The following is a 17,173-nucleotide window of genomic DNA, read 5'->3' as shown; positions in this document are numbered from 1 at the left end:
ACGGCAAGAGTAATTTGGTCTAATTAAGTTTGTTTTGTTTGTATTTCACTAAGGGTATTATAGTCTTTTTAGAACTTGAACGGGCTCCCTTAAAATAACACGAATCTGAATTTTTAATCACTTAATTAGTGGGACTGTAAATTAAATTAGTGAAATTTGGAGGAAGAAAAAGCTGTAATGGAGTAGCTAACACTAAAATCACAAAAGCAAAACCTCCATCCAACACTTACAACGAAAATGGTGTCTCCGTTTTCTCTCACTACTCTCTCTCATATTCCTCCTCCGGCAATTCTGCGGCCTTCTTCTCCCCGGCGGTCTCTGAACGGAAGAATTTCTCTCAAAGTCGCTTCAGCTTCAGCCGATTACGCCTCTCCTAAAGTTGTAGTCACGAGAGAACGCGGCAAAAACGGCACGCTCATTAATGCTTTGGTAATCCTTTTCATTTTTTTGGCGAAAATTTCGTGTAAATCCTGTTGCAATTTGTGTACGATGCTTTTTTTTTTTTTTTTTTTTTTGGAATTTGGTGTGTTGTAGGGTTTTATCGCCGTGACAGGATTCTGTGAATTATGTTCTTAGGTGCTGCATTACTATTAAATATTTTCATTAATACAGAAAATGTTTGTTTGGTTTTAATTTCGAAGAAGTTTGAGGGTTTTTGCTCGAATGAGACATGTGACTTATCGATTTTCTGGTATAGCGTGTGAATGGCAACATCGAAATTATGTTGTTTGTAAAATATTAGTCTAGTAGTTTTCTGGTAAAATATGAAATAATCAACTAATTATTTCATTATTCGCAATATTTTGTGCTTAAAGAACAATCGTCGTAAACAAGGGTTTGAGTGATTTCTCGTGATTTGAAATGTCTTAGTTTGCCTACATGTTATGCATAATGAGTCTGTTCATTCTGTAGTCTTCTGTAGTCCCGGGAAGTTACTCTTGGAATATCAATCGTGCTATTTGTACCCAACTCTCTTAAACTATTTTGTGTTTACTACAATCAGTATATAGGGCGGTAACATGTTCCGTTTTTTGTTTTCAGGAAACTCGTGGAATTGACTGCCTAGAGCTCCCTCTTATCGAACATAATCAGTTGCCTGATTTTCACAAACTTTCTTCTATATTGAGCAGTGAGTTGTCAATGATTTCTGGTGTGCTGCTGTGTGGTGTTATTTGATTAGTAGCTAAATTTTGTAGATTATTTATCTTTAGATATCATGATTGTTAGTTTATTTGAGAATGTTTAAAGAAATCAATGAACATTCCATTTATCTTTTAGCTTAAACTCTAATTATTCAACTCTCAGTGAAGAGGTCATTCCAACTTCTGGCAAGTCACACACCATTTTGGCAATTGCACCTGCTAGGATTTTGAGAAAAGATAAATCAGGCTACGTGCAAGAACATTCTGAAGATAAAGAGGAAAACAATATTCTCTGCTTAACGTCTCAAATTATGTCTTCGAAGTTTTTAAAAGAATGGATGTTGTGCACGTGTGTCTTTGCTTGTTTTTCGGAGCTTAACAGTTCCTTTTATTTTGTTTCAGATACTTCCATTGTTCAAAAAATACTTTAGGATCAGTTTCATTTTTTTTAATCTGTTCTATAGATGATTCTAATATCTGTATATCCCGTATGCTGCAGGCACTTCATTTGACTGGATCATCATAACTTCCCCTGAAGCAGGTGTTACATTTCTCGATGCTTGGAAGTAAGTTTCAGCTGCTGTAAGAGCCCTTCTCGTAATCTTAAATGATTTTTCATGTTCTCAAATAAATGATTCAACGAAGGCTTCAAACTATATCAATTTGTTCCCCTTGATATATCTTTCATGTTACTTACTAAGCTTATTCTTAGTTTACCTGCATTATAATGCTCCCTGTTAGTTACATTCAATTTGCACGTTGTTTTGAAATAGGCCACCGTTAGGTTCCGTCTAATGAAAAAAATCCATTTTAACTTTAAAGGATTTTTTCATTTGCGAAGCTCTTCATTCCCAGAAAATACAATATGTTACATAGCCTTTAGTTAGAGAGAATGCATAATCAACATCTCTTCTTACATTTCCAGTTCAAAACTAAATCACCCTTTTTATGTATATAAGGATAACTTTTCTTGTTATCTTATCTTTCAACTGTTGGGATACTTCTTTGCAGTGCTGCAGGAACCCCAAAAGTTAGGGTTGGAGTTGTTGGAGCTGGTACAGCAAGTATATTCGAGAAAATTGTGCCATCCTCAAAGCAAAGCCTCAATGTGGCTTTTGTTCCATCAAAAGGTGTTTGATCTAGTTCCAGACTTCAGCACTATGAATAACAACTTGAGAATGTCAGCGGCAAATTATGCACGATATATTCAACAAAACATGAGTGGGACCAAACTATGTTGATAACAAAGGGAAGTGACTTTTGTTTTGATCTTCAGCTACTGGCACTGTTTTGGCAGCTGAGCTTCCAAACTACTGTAATGCAAGGAGCAGTGTTTTGTATCCTGCTTCAGCAAAAGCTAGCAATGAGATTGGTTAGTGCCAAAATCTCTTTATCTTTAAGTACTTCCATGTGCTGTTTCTTCCCTCTCGTCTTTTTGGTAAAGAAGGTCCACGGATATATGTTTAAAGCTGATATTGAGTACTTGTTATGTTATATGTTAACATAATCCAAAAGGATTGTATATCTACCGAAGTAATTCTATTCTTTTGGCTCTGTATATCAGATTTGCTATTAACATTTTTTTACGAAAAACTCGTTTTCTTGCGCTTTTCGAGCTATACTCATTACCTCATCATTTCAAATATTAATCAGTATTTTTCTTTTAGTGGAATTGAATGTATCAAAGTCATTGGCCATTCCGATACACCAAAATATACCTATAATTCTACTTCCGTTGGCTGAAATGTACTTTCAAAAGTCGTTACCAAATTTAAGACGCCTAGAGATTATTGAAGTATCTCAAATCACTTCACGCATTAGGAGATGTGATATACCCAATTTTCAAAGTTCATTAAGAGATGTCTTAGAAACTGGACTAGAAGTGAAAAATGATTGACGACTTTGTTCCAGCAAAGAACTGTAGAATCACTCGTAAAGACACGGGATCTTGTCTGCTTATACCTTTAGACTTTATTATCAATTTCGATTGCAATGTATTTGATCTCCATTTTTATAAATGCAATGTAAAGTAGAACCAATATTTAATATTTTTTATAGTCCTTTAAAACGCGTCTTGTAATCTTTATATGTCGTCAAAGTAAAATGCCGACTAGCTTTATTTAGCTGAGTGTTTGGCCTTTTCCATTTCAGATGAAGGACTTGCAAAGCGTGGATTTGAGGTTACTAGATTAAATACTTATACCACGGTACGACACTTGTCTTCATAGTTAGTGTGCCACATAGTTGCACAAATTTAATGTTACTAGTTAATTTTTATTGCAGGAACCTATTAGTCATGTGGATCAAATGGTTTTAGAAGAGGCACTAACTGCTCCTGTGATAGCTGTAGCTTCACCTTCTGCAGTACGGTAAATTTTTTCTCTTACTTCTTATGCTGAATATTTTTTGCTTACTAGAATTTTCTTGTGCATTATTTTAGACATTTTATTTGTAGCCATATTGCAATAAACTCTAGTTCAACCAACTATGTTACTGTCTATACATTCTTATATTGGGATTCCTCTTATCGAGCATTTACCATTGAAATATATTTCAACTCTTTGTTTTTAATTCCTCTTATTAGTTCAGCGTACATGTGATTTTGTTCTCTACAGTGCTTGGGTTAGTCTACTGCCAGAATCACAAAAGTGGGATAACGCTGCTGCGTGTATCGGTGAGACAACTGCTTTAGCTGCTAGAAAGTTGGGCTTACGAAATGTTTACTTCCCGTCAAATCCTGGCCTTGAAGGGTATAGCCTCTTTTCCCTTGGAAGATATTTGGGGAAAATTATAATGCCTTATTCTTGACCTTTGCAGGGGCTGAACCTTCGTTGAATGGATTTCGTAATAGTATAAACTAAATCCGATGTTCTTGTTATTCTCATTTTACAAGAAATATTATTGTCGGTTGAAAATATTTGCGTGTAAGTACATTTAAGTAAAAGTTGTTGATGAGGTTCTTTTACTAGGAAATACAGATAAGTGTATATATCTAGATGCAAAATAACTCGTTTTCGCTTGCTTCTTCATCTAGGAACACCGAAGAATATTTGGGACCCCAATGCTTCAATATATGACCTTCGTGTTTTTATCAGGTGGGTTACTAGCATTTTAGAAGCCCTCCAAGTCAACAACCAGTTGCACAAGGTCTAAGAGTTGAAAAACGACAGTTTCGCCCTCTTGACTTGGACGTTGAGTTTTTGGTCGTCTGAGGTAAGTCGAAGGCTGAATTTTAGCAATGACACTGTAGATGGGCAAATTGGTCTTAACTAATATATACTTGTAGTTACTGATTCGAGTGTATATAAACTCGCTCTTATTTTTATGCATACTGCATAAAGTACTTGTGTATAATTATTGTCGGTTTCTTTCATAGGATGCTCTTTCTTAAACAAATCCCGAATGCTCATTTGTCCCACCAAACCTTCGATCCCGAGTTTAATATCACGCTTTCTTCTTTTAATTACGCATATAAGACAAAGTACATCATAATACATTAATTATACTTTTTCCCTGCCCAGTGAATGTTTGTTATTCTTTTCCACTTCATCTTTCTCTGTGTGTGTGTTTGTTTTGTTTGTCTTAAGCAAGAAGGGGAAGGACCATTGTTTGTGGTCACTGATAGCTGGCAAAGTCAATGCCAAGATGCTACCAGACAATGACTTGTCTGTATCTAATGCTTCTTTATTTATTTATTTTTGTCTGATTAATAGTTTGTTGCTATGCAACTACAGTGTTTGGACTTTAGCTTTGACCTCCCTCCTTGGGCATTATAATCTGCGGGTCTTTTTTTGTTGTGAAATTGCAATAATTGGGTCTGTCTTATTGGTTGCAGGAAATAGCCATAATTTAATAGCAAGGATTCTGTCTATATGCAGACAAGATCAACCAGGTGATGTTTTTTACATTGTTTATTTGCTGAACATAAGCTGATAAATCCTACAACTAATCCATAATTATTTCTAAATACCCTTTTTGGAGTTTTTCTTTAAAATACAAATAGGGAAAAATACAGTTTTGGTCCCCTCCAGTTTGCATTGATTTCACATTTGGTCCCCCATGTTCACAAAAAAACACATTTGATCCTTCACGTTTCAAAAATTCAACATTTTTAGTCATTTCCGTTAGTACGAACGGAATTGAACATGTGTCCATCACTTCCTTAGATGACGGAGTGACATTAAAATGACAAAAACGACCAAAAATATTAAATTATTACAACACGAGAGACCAAATGTGTTTTTTGTGAACGTGTGACCAAATGTGGAATCAATGCAATTTTGAGGGATAAAAACTGTAATTTTCCCAAAACAAATATATACACTTAGATATTGATGAAGCTTTTTATTGGAAGAGCAGTTCCAAAGGGAATCAAGTTGAGCACTAATTGTCGTTTTGATGCTCCAAATTTTTTGTCGCAAATTTTTTTTGGCGTAAAAATGCATATTGCATTTGAATGCGTTCACATTCACGAATCACATGCATCAATTTCCGACCAAAAAAAAAAAAAAAATGTACCTAATTTCTCTTGGCGGGAATTTTCTCATGAAAACCTGAAAACGACTTGTCATTATTATCATACTAGTGGAAATGCTTAACTAAGCTGACAATTCACTTAGGTTCGAGTTGTCTGGAGATTAGTCCTAATCTAATCGTAGTAATTAAAATAATTATTAATAATTAAAAGCTTCACATATTTAGTATAAGTAAGTTGTTCAAGTTTTAAATGCGTCCCTACTCCCTAGAAAGATGGATAAACATTAATTAAATGTAAACCTTTCCGTGCACGTAGACAGTGATGTCTTGACTTAATTGTGAATTATTAAGTAATTATGGGGTAACTTTGATTTCATCTAATCCCATCCCATCTAGTGCTAATTAATGTTTGACAGGGACAATTTCAGAATTATTAAGAGGGTTATGATATTAATATTCTATTGATCATTATTGTTAAGATGCCAATTGTCTATGAATGAAATGATTATTGATACATGTAAACTATCTAATAGTACATGAAAGTGAAATTTTCGTTCTAACTTCACTTCTAGGAATTTCTAATAGTATATGGCCCCACAATGGGTGACCTAGCAGTTGAAAGCTTGTTTGGTTTGTGAGTTATTGCACGAGAGTGAAGATTTATAATTATCGTGTGTATATTCAATTATATATATATGTTAAACAGTCGTATGTATATTTGTGTAATTATCCATATATTTCACCAAAGTAGCATTGGATACTATGCTATAATCACGAGCTTGTTTGTAAATTGTAACCCATTCTTATGGCTACCATTGTTCAATCTAGTTCTTAATTTTTTTTATAAATGAATGAAATTAGTATTGTAGGTTTACAATTTTTCGATATTATTGACTCGTAATATGATACAACTCTTGACTGAAACAAACAATTTTAAACCGAAACCGAAAAAAAAATAGAAAAAAAAACAGAGCATCATTAGGACAAGTGGAAAATTCCAAGTGCTAAAAAGAGGCATGTCTTTGGAGTGGTATTGATATTCTGTCATCGGAGTGCCATGTGATTTTTGCAGCTTTTCTTTTTCTTTTTTCTTTTTTTTTTTTGGGTCTAAACAAATATTGTCTAAAAATACCTAAAATTAAAATTACTTAATGTTTAATCTGTCGTAAATTAACTGATTTCATGTCTTTGTGTGGAATCTCAAACTAATATTTTGATATTTTTAAGAAAAAAAAAACAAAATATTCTCTCACTTAAAGATCCTAATGACACTCAAAATCTCAACTACTGCGGTGTATATATATATATATATATATAGAGGGTATCATTAATGTGGCACATACTTGCGGAACGAACACGAAAGATAATGAGTATTGTAATATATACTTCTCCCTGCTAGACTGTTACATTCATGCTCTCTCTCTCTCTCTCTCTCTCTCTCTCTCTCTCTCTCTCTCATATATAAATCAGTGCGCGCGCACTACTACAAAGAGTTGAATGTGTATAAATAAACTGTTCTTCTCTTGAGATAAATATGAATAGCAGAAGAAGTAAATGAAATTCATTTGGGGAATTGGGAGAAACTTCCCAAGAACTGCTAAAAAGTAGTCTGTTAGCTCTCCATTTTTGTAGGTACTCTTTTCAAACAACCTCATTCAATTCAACTGCTGCACCAATCTCCATTTTTCTGCTACTGTTCTGAAACTGCCCCAATGAATTCATTCTTCTCTCTGTTTACTCTCTTGATTCCCATCATTTATTGCAAATTTCACACACCATTAAAGATTCAATTTTTATTTTTATTTATTTATATATACATGTTCTTTTGTGGGGTAGTATTATGCATTAAATGAGTTGATTCATCTGATAATAATGGTGTGACAGGGCTCATTCACCAATCAACCGCACCGTTTTTGGGAGGGAGTGAGTAAAGATGACTACTACCAGAGCACGGATGAGTTTGCAGCCCATCAAGCCTGATCATGGAAATGTAATTCAGAAGAAAAAATATATATATATTTTATGCCCTTTTATCTAATTTATTTTTTTTGTATTTATAAGTGTTATTTAAGTTTCTTGAATTTTCCATCTTGGGAAAATGGCTTTCACTTGCAAGGGCAGGCTTCACAATATGAAAATCTTCAGAATTTTCGGTAAAGTAAGCATCTTTAGTCAGCTTCCCATGTGGGTTTCTGAATCGAATAATCGAATCGGGTCATTTTATGATCTTGGTTTTTCGGGTTTCTGAAAAATGTGGAATCGATTTTCTGTGGTTATTGTTGTTTTTTTTTTTTTTCTAATGTTTAATAGTTCCTTTCTTGTCGAAGCTGATGTATGTTTGCATACTTATTAGCAGGAGAAAGTGGAAAAAATGCAGAGTAGCTGGATAATGGATGCTCATAGACCAAGTGCGAGCCATCGTAATCGAAGTTCGATTAGAGATCGAAAGATGGCATTGCAACAAGATGTGGGCTTTTTTTTCGTTTATTATATACACTCGTAATTCTCTATTAAGTTACACACCTTTATTCTTGTATATAAACATTATAACTTCTGTTGAATTTTAATATTGTAGGTTGATAAGTTAAAGAAAAGACTTAGACACGAAGAAAATGTTCACAGAGCTCTCGAGAGAGCCTTTACTAGACCGCCCGGAGCTCTTCCTCGTCTCCCTCCGTATCTTCCGGCTCACGTTAGCGTCAATCCCTTAATTTTTTAAGGAATATGAATTGTTTAATTGATAAATATTTGTACGAAGAGTATCGTAACTTCTGAAGTGATGTGTGTGTGTAGACACTCGAGCTTGTAGCTGAAGTGGCTGTTTTGGAAGAAGAAGTTGTTCGCCTCGAAGAAAAAGTAGTTCATTTCAGACAAGGACTATATCAAGAAGCTGTCTACATTTCTTCGTCCAAGAAGAATATCGATAATTCAGCTGATTTTTGTCAAATTAAACCGAAGCAATCCAAGTCATCACTTTTACCTTCTCTTTCAGGTAATGTTTCTAGTCGAATAACCATTGTTACGTTATCGGAATTCGAATATTTTCTTATAATCTTTATAACTCCAATTTGATTTAGATGAAATGAGAGAAAAAGAGAACCGATCAAGCACCGATTCCTCGAAGAACAAACAACTATCACCAAATTTAAAAGTACAACCGGTAGAAACTCCCGTGAAAAAGCATCCCACTAAACGCAGATCGGTTGTATTACAGGTATAAATATTTATATGTTTCACTTAATGATGAAAATACTTAAAAGTGGTGGATTAAATTTGGTTTCTTTTTTTGATTCTTCAGTTGGAAAAGCGAGTAACGGAGGATGGTAGTTCAGAAGGGAAGAATATTCCGGATCATGAGGAAATATCGTTAATAGACGAGAATCCAAACAGAATATCCGAGAGCATTTTGAAATGTTTAATGAACATATTTTCAAGAATGAGCTCCAAAAATAATCGGATAATATCTTTTGATAGTGATCCTTATAATTTGTGTTCCATGTTCGGTACGAGAGATATTGGTCCGTATAAGCATTTATCTTCAATTGGCTCGGACTCTATTGATCGAGACCGAACAACCATATCCATATTTCTTGTTCAAAGATTAAAGTAAGTTTTTAATTTTTTTTTCATTTATCTTATATGGCAAATTTTTTTATATATATATTTTTTATATATATAGATTTATAAAACACATCATATTTTTCAGGAATCTGTTTCGGAGACTTGCAAGAATTAGCTTCAAGGGACTAAGCCATCACGAGAAGCTTGCCTTTTGGATAAACGTTTACAATTCGTGCATGATGAATGTACGACGAGTTACAACAATTCCTATTTATTATTAATCCACTCGATATTTAATCGTCATTTAACACAAATTTAGGTGCAAAGAAAAGATGATCAATAATTTGTTTTCATCAGGCATTTATCGAGTACGGCGTTCCAGAGTGTCCCGAACGGGTTGTTGAGCTGATGCAAATGGTAATTTGCTTCTTAACTTTTGATTTATTTATTTATTTTTAATCCATTTAATAGAAATTTAATGTTTTTTTCTCAGGCAACGGTAAATGTCGGTGGGCACATTCTAAATGCAATAACCATCGAGCATTTCATTTTGAGACTGCCTTATCACTCGAAATATGTAAGATAACTAACTCTAAACTCACAGCTTTTGTTTTTTTCGACATCCTATTAATTCGACTGTTTGCAGACTTTCTCGAAAGCCACGGAGTACCAAGAGATGATGACACGTGGCATTCTCGGATTGGAATTATCCGAACCGTTGGTTACATTTGCTCTCTCTTGTGGAAGCTGGTCATCCCCTGCTGTAAGTTTATCGAAAATAATTCCTCCAAATAAAAAAATATATATACTAATGCCACTTTTAAGTCATCCATAAACCTCGATATTTTTCATATTAAAGGTTCGAGTTTACACTGCATCTCGAGTTGAAAACGAGCTCGAAACTGCAAAGGGAGAGTACTTACAAGCAGCAATCGGCATTTCGAACATTAAAGAATCTATAGCAATACCGAAGTTATTGGATTGGTACATGCTCGATTTCGCCAAGGATTTCGATTCGTTGATGGATTGGATATGTCATCAACTACCAACCGAACTTGGAAAAGAAGCAATGAAATGCGTGCAATCTTTTCGGATAATGCCTTATGAATTTAGGTTTAGATACCTTTTACACACGTGAATAAGGTTAGCTCTTGTTCGTTTCGTCACGATAAATTTCCGCCCTTTTTATTGGAGTTCGATTTTCTTCAACATAGATATAGATATATGTAAAAAAAAAAAAAAAAAAAAAAACATATTTCATTCATTTTTGGAAGATTGAATATACAAGAATCAAGGATCCTCTTTATTTTCTAAGCTGCCTTACATTATGTAATAAAATTAACTGATTAGATATGTTTTTTGTAAGTGTTGTGTGATATGGAAGCAATGTTGTCTGGTTTTTGGTTTTAAATGTGCGAGTCTATTTTAATTTTATTGCAAGTGGTGAAAGACATCTAAGTTAGTTGATTTATTGGAGATATATAGCTAAGAATCCTTGAGAATTTATTGTCAAATCATTATAGTTGGCCGGATTGAGCTCGAGCGGAGTAGCGGTGAAAGTCAGACGGATCAGATCGAATAGGAAATAGCATTTTCGGAAAATTTCCAAAAACAATCGGAAGTACAAGATCAGTTCCAATTCCAATTCCAAAATTTCCGAAATCTAAAAATTTATTCCAATTCCAAAAGACCCGGAAATTTTGAAAATTCGGAAAATTTTCGGAAATCAAATAAGTTTTAAAATTTAAAAAGTTAACTATTTTTTTTTTTTTTAAATTTCATAATTTTCCAAAAGTAAGAACATCCACGTCGATAAAAATAAAACTAATCACTACTAATTTCAGTCCAATAAAATAAATAAGAATAAACCACATCATAATTTCCAATAAAACTTCTAACAACAATTCAATATGTCAAAATCCTAAAAAACAAATCTTAAATCAAATTACTATTTCAGAAAACATTTATTTTTAAATAAGTATTATATAATATATATTATTTATAGGTGTATTTTTCGGAAGAAAATCGGAATTTGTCGGAATTAATTTCGGAAATTAAATCGGATCGCAAATCGGAAATTCTAATTTTTTTTTATATAATTCCAATTCCAATCCAAAAAATTCGGAAATCGGAAGTCGGAATGAAAAACGTTATTCCAAAATCGGAATTTTTCGAATCGGAACCGGCGGAAATTAGAACTTCCGTTCCAAGTTGCACCCCTAAGCGGGAGTCCATTTTGTCGAGCTGGACCTCAAACTCATTTTAATTTTTTTTTTTATTATTAAAAAGTAGTTACATTATAACAAAAAAAATATAAATAAATAATGAAGTGTAATTATATCTTTTTGTAATTGTTATGCGTTCTTTTATATTACTATTATAACATTTTATATTATTAATATTATTTAAATAAAAAATAATATATAAAAAATATAAAAGATAGGCTCATGAGTTCATCAATAACTAAAGAAAAGGCTTGAGCTCTCAAAAAGTTGATTTTCCCACAATTTCTAATCATTTGTTTGTCTCAATTGCATAATTCAATCAACTAGTTCTAAAAAATTAAAGGTTGCGGCTATATACAAGACTAATTCCACTTGTGCAAGACCAAATTAAAATTTTCAATGTATAAATACTATAATACCCTTTTTTATTAAAAAAATAAAAAATTCCAAATATAAAATTCCAAATATGCAAGACCAAAAATTCAAAAACACAAAAAACCCTATCACAAGACCATAAAAACCACAAGACCAACTCTCATCTTCTCCATCTTCCAAAACCCACAAGACCTTTCTCCTTCCTCCTCCATTAACCCACAAAACCTAGAAATTCAAAATCATCAAAACTCAACAAATCTTACAAAGATGGCAAGTATGGAGTCAAAAGACATCAAAATAGAAGATTCTACGATGGAAGAACCCAAGAATGTATGCATTTATGGGTTTTTTTAGCTAGAATATCGATTTTCCAAAAAAAATCCCGCTCAAACGAATTCGTCATGTACAGGTCGAATTTTACAGGTAAAAATCGACATTTAGATGTCGATTTTGAGGTATAAAATTCGACATTTGAATTTGTGCTATAAATTCGACATGTCAATGTCGATTTTTACCTATGAAATTCGACGCTTAAGTGTCGATTTGTAGCATAGTTTTTCGACACCTTGGTGTCAATTTTTGTTTTTTTCTCATTATTTGTGTTTGGTCTTACATGAGGAAAAAAAAAAAAAACCAATTTAATTTATGGGCATACTTGTCATTCCATCTTAATAAAATAGAATCTTTTGGAATCTTTCTTTAATTTAGTCTTGCACAAGTGGAATGAGTATTGCATATAGCCGCAGCCAAAATTAAAATTATAATGGCAGTAGGATAATAGTCAAATCAACTGGTCAATAAAACACATAATACGGAATAGAATTTAAAAAAAAAAATATTGGGCCCATAATAATTATATAAAAGGGCCGGATTATTTCTCGGGCTTCATAAAATGTAAAGTCCGCCCCCACTAACGCCAATTTCTGTGGAATTAGTTATCACTTATCAATAATTTTCTACACACTTTTTTTTTTTTTTTTTATTTATTTATTTTAGAAGAATATTTTTTTCTACTCTGGAGTCTTGTCGATGTGACTGGGGCTGACTCGGTGTACGACTTGGGCATAGATTTGAACCCCACGCACCGTATTTCTTGCTTCTATTTCTCAGTACTCACAACATATCATTATATCAATTCAGTCGAGTTCGAATTCCCTTATAAACGTTCGCCAAATCGGGGTTGTCACACATTTTAGTCTAATATTGTTTACTTCTCTCATATGGTTTACAAACTACTATATATTTACCAAATGCATCTATACGATTGACTGTAGATTCGTTCATTAAAAGAAGAAAAAAAAAAAATCTTGCTTATGAAATTTACCTTGTCTTTTAGATATAGTTGCATACAAATATTTGTATAGTAGATAATTATCTATACATATGTATAGATAATTACCAATTTACCCCCAACTTCAAATTATTTTCTAGTCATTAATTTCTTGTTTTTTATTTCTTTTTTTAGAAGGGAAAAAAGAAAATGGAAATGTGAACACAAAGTGAGAGAAAGTAATAAAAGGCGGCTTCTAATTCTGAGTCAAATTCGCTTGTTTGCTGTTTCTGTCTTGCTTCCTCTCAAATTATCATTTTATTGTCTCTCTCGAATTTTCCACAGTTATATTAGTTACTTGTTTTTATTATTATTATTATTATTAGTTATTATCTAATTAATTATAAAACAGAGTACGTGCAGAGTAAACTGTAGTAAAGAAGGAAAATAAATGGAGGTGATCGTACCTTCTTCACCGGAGCTCGATTTCGATTTCAGAAGATCTTCTTCCCCTTCCACGCCGAAACGAGTCCGCGATTACTATTTCAGTGCTCCGACCAGCCCTTCTCATCTCTCTGAATTCTACAAGGATTTCGATCATTTCTTCTCCGCCGCCGCCAATGACGGCGGCGGTGCGGTGGCTACTTCCGCGGTGCCGTTCGACTGGGAAGAGAAGCCGGGCACGCCGAAATCTCCGGTCAGGATTAATAATGGAGATGATTTTGTGTTTGATGTCAGCCGGGATTGGGAAACGGCCTCGCTGTCTGCTGAAGAGCTCTTTGACGGCGGCGTGATCAAACCCTTGAAACCCCCGCCGCGGCTGCAGCTGCCTCCGGCGGCGAGGGTCGTCGGCGAAGGTGGAGCCTCTCCCGGCAGGAAATCGATTTCGCAGACTAGGAAGATGATCCAGGGCGCCTTCTCGCCGCGGCACAGCAGGAAGAATATTGAAGTCGACCCCTTCGCCGTTGCAGCTCGTAACGCCGCCGCGAGAGCGGCGCCGGTGCCGGAGAGAGGGAGGGAGAGAAGCGTCAACCTGCCGAAATCGACTAGCCGAAGGGCGGCGCGCTCGCTCTCTCCGCTCAGAGACACCCATTTATATCGGTGGGAAGAAGAAGAGCAAAAGAACTCTTCACCGCCGAGTTCTGTTTGTTCGGCCATGTCGGCGGCGTGTGGGAAAGGGCAGAAGAAATGGAGGCTCAAGGACTTCTTCCTGTTCCGCAGCGCGTCGGAAGGACGCGCCGCCGACAAAGACCCTCTGAAGAAGTACACTGCGGCGTTCAGACGGTCGAGCTTCGGAGGAACCGATAGCCCCGGGTCAGGGTCAGGATCCGGTTCGAGAAGAAGGGGACCGGTTTCGGCTCACGAGAGGCATTACAATGTGAACCGGGCGGTTTCGGAGGATCTGAAGAAGAAAAGCTTCCTACCGTACAAGCAGGGCATTTTGGGGCGGCTCGCATTTAATCCCGCCGTACACGCCTTGGCCAATGGCTTCGGCTTTTCTCGTAAATGAATATATAAATTAATTATTTATTTTGCTTAAATTAATCTTTTTTTCCCTTTGTTAATTTTGGATTTAATTCATGCATCAACAATTTTTATACGATGTGCAAAAATGTTACGCTTTGATTGAATGATATATGTTAACGTGTGTTTTTATGTGTTATAGACTTATAGTACATCATTTTTTTTTTGTTCAAATACTACAATCGGATTTTCATAAGTTTTAATTCATTTTTTCTCCATTTGAATCACATATAAAGCGAAGTAATCGGTTATTCAAAAATATAGTAAAACCGCACCGATGACTTATTATTCGAAGATTTGAACACATTTACATAAAATCATTTGAAAGTTCTTCATACATTTTACACTCTCGTACTAGTTTGCAAATACGAGAAACGTGAATCACACTAGGTTAACCATGAGTGACAAACTCGACCTAGCAATTGTTGGCAATGAGATTCGAACATAAGTCAATTAACACATGCTCACTTAATCCAACAGCTAGGCCGAGACTTATAGTCCAATTTAATTAAATATGAATGTGTCGGTAATGTAAAGGGACATATCCTAAATATTTTTCCAATATTCATATCCATATTGAGATTATTACATAAGCCAATCACTATCTGGTTGTTGAGAACAGACAAAACACAAGTTGGTGCTATGTGCCTTAGGTTGAAATTTTTGCTCCTAAAATCACTAGACTTTATTGTGTTCACCAACTACCTTTGTTGGCTAGATTAAACTAGTGTATAATTTTTTTTTATTTTTAAATCAATCTATTTGGAAATGCCTGAATTAAGTTTATAAACATTTTTCCGACCATCGTAAACTATGGTTATCTCTATGTTACATCTGGAGAAAGTTATATTGAGTCGAACTTTTTTATCGTTGATCTACGGACATCAATGTAGGTGCATATATTTGTGTGCTTAAGAATGGTAAATATATACTTACCTGATATTATTCACTCAGTGTAACATAGTATAACCTATAAATTGTAAACTATATCAAAATATTAATAATAGCTTGAATATTCGGATCAATTACAAAGCCTAGTTTTATAGCTAGGTCAGGTCACAATTATAATTTAATATTGTCTGTCAATCATTTTTAAATCACAATCTATATATAATGACGTTCATTGATTTGTTAGAAGAGATTAATGTATTCACATGAAAGGCCCCTACCAACTTAGATGAAAATAACTTGATAAATTATTAATATAGATAGATACATGTTCCCATTATTAATATATATAGAAAATAATTAAATAAGTAATAACACTAGCCAACAAACCTTCTACTTTCGTTGTAGTAAAACTATGAATTGTCACATTGGACCAACTTTATTACTGATTTATTGTCTTCAATTTGCGGTGTGATTTTATTACGTTTTTATGTAGTTGCGCACATATTAACAAATATGCATACATTGTAGCAAAAAAAAAACATAAGAAATCACTAATTTACCCTCAGCAACTAACTAATTAACAACGATGAAGGACAAAATTGGAAGAAAAAAAAATAATTAATACTTTATTGGTAATACATAGTGACAAATAATTTGGGACGAGAAAACTGTCAAAATAAATTTATATTATGGGACGGAGGGGTAATGGGTTTTGTTACATAATATGTATCAAAGTTGGGCCTCTATAAATTTTGGTGACATTAATTTTTAATAAAATCATGATTTGTTATTCGGTTGGATTTGACAATTTGTGACAGATTTAAGTTGGGCCGGTGCGCACGCGCTCCATACACGAGTGGGGCCCAATAAGCAATAAAGAAAAGTCAATGGCGATTCAAACTTTTAAAAAGCGATAGAGATTCCCTCCAGGCTGGGGTGGGTCCCAGCTGACGTGGAAGGCGTTGAAATTATACTAAAATGCTAATCACTTTTTGCGACTGATCTCAGCCGTTGATTCTACTGACTCAATCAGACAGATCTAGCAAGTAGCTACTCTTCCCCACCAGCTGTCTGTCATTCAGCTAAAGCAGTCAAAAATCGGCACCCCTTAATTAACTTACCAACGTTTTTATATACGTTTTTAATTCAATCTAGTCTTTCATAAATAATATCAAAATTACCATATTTGCCATTAAAATACTTAATTCAATTCATGAATTACCCACAATAATTTTAAGGTGCAGGGGAGGGGATAAAATTCAAATTTACACTATATACGAAAATTTGCTTCCTTCAGTTCATGAAATAGTGCTTTATTCTTATTATATATATACCTTTTGTTTTTCTTCCCGAAATCGAAATTGATCCATTATTTTTCTTAATTCATATTCCAAAATCTTAAAATCGTCAATTATGTTGAAATGAATGTAGCAAAATAACAATTACAATGAATAACTAACGCGGCCGCGTCTGAAGCATAACTTAATGATAAAGGACATGAAGTGATGTTGTATCGACGAAGCTAGTTTAATTTAATTCCTAAGTGTCACAGAAGCTCATAATTTAATTCCTTACAAATTTGATGATAAGTGGACAAAATTAGAAAATGAAATAAAGAATCCACAACATAAACATCAACTCATATCAACCCCTTTGATCAATTTTATTTTGCTGTCCTAATTAGAAAATATGTGAATGTTCGAGGAACA

At 34.1% G+C, this 17,173-nt stretch overlaps 3 protein-coding genes across 14 annotated transcripts; all 3 read left to right on the top strand.

Moving 5' to 3' along the window:
* Positions 1-120: 120 nt before the first annotated feature.
* Positions 121-5,039, top strand: LOC105959198 (uroporphyrinogen-III synthase, chloroplastic-like). Of its 4 annotated transcripts, none has more exons than XR_016029595.1 (10): positions 121-429; positions 1,042-1,129; positions 1,642-1,708; positions 2,154-2,272; positions 2,419-2,514; positions 3,294-3,349; positions 3,426-3,511; positions 3,758-3,892; positions 4,238-4,355; positions 4,978-5,039. XR_016029595.1 is itself a non-coding variant. In XM_088813406.1 (9 exons), exons 1-9 carry the CDS (start codon positions 238-240, stop codon positions 3,964-3,966), a joined length of 846 nt encoding a protein of 281 aa, XP_088669532.1. In that variant the 5' UTR covers positions 121-237; the 3' UTR covers positions 3,967-4,204. The 4 variants fall into 4 exon arrangements, 2 of the variants coding, with proteins under 2 accessions (XP_088669532.1, XP_012838699.2); XR_016029596.1 differs by lacking the exons at positions 4,238-4,355; positions 4,978-5,039 and adding exons at positions 3,960-4,066; positions 4,177-4,204; XM_088813406.1 differs by lacking the exons at positions 4,238-4,355; positions 4,978-5,039 and adding an exon at positions 3,960-4,204.
* LOC105959197 (uncharacterized) lies at positions 5,017-10,490 on the top strand. 9 transcript variants are annotated; one of them, XM_088813402.1, is made up of 13 exons: positions 7,025-7,250; positions 7,503-7,608; positions 7,740-7,776; positions 7,972-8,085; positions 8,194-8,310; positions 8,412-8,610; positions 8,696-8,832; positions 8,917-9,224; positions 9,325-9,424; positions 9,537-9,596; positions 9,673-9,756; positions 9,826-9,942; positions 10,039-10,490. In XM_088813402.1, exons 2-13 carry the CDS (start codon positions 7,601-7,603, stop codon positions 10,315-10,317), a joined length of 1,560 nt encoding a protein of 519 aa, XP_088669528.1. In that variant the 5' UTR covers positions 7,025-7,250; positions 7,503-7,600; the 3' UTR covers positions 10,318-10,490. The 9 variants fall into 9 exon arrangements, with proteins under 9 accessions (XP_088669525.1, XP_088669527.1, XP_012838696.2 ...); XM_088813399.1 differs by lacking the exons at positions 7,025-7,250; positions 7,740-7,776 and adding an exon at positions 5,017-5,034; XM_088813401.1 differs by lacking the exons at positions 7,025-7,250; positions 7,740-7,776 and adding an exon at positions 6,955-6,993 and having other exon boundaries at positions 7,975-8,085.
* A 2,830-nt stretch (positions 10,491-13,320) lies between these two features.
* On the top strand, positions 13,321-14,714 carry LOC105958899 (uncharacterized). The gene has a single exon (XM_088813844.1). The coding sequence runs from the start codon at positions 13,501-13,503 to the stop codon at positions 14,557-14,559; it is 1,059 nt and encodes a 352-aa protein (XP_088669970.1). The 5' UTR covers positions 13,321-13,500; the 3' UTR covers positions 14,560-14,714.
* The last annotated feature ends 2,459 nt before the right edge of the window (positions 14,715-17,173 follow it).

The sequence above is a fragment of the Erythranthe guttata genome, chromosome 14 (genome assembly GCF_056151865.1).
Source record: "Erythranthe guttata isolate IM_541 chromosome 14, IM_541, whole genome shotgun sequence".
Taxonomy (NCBI): domain Eukaryota; kingdom Viridiplantae; phylum Streptophyta; class Magnoliopsida; order Lamiales; family Phrymaceae; genus Erythranthe; species Erythranthe guttata.
The sequence above is the reverse complement of the archived record's forward strand: the minus strand, read 5'-3'. Positions and strand labels throughout refer to the sequence as shown.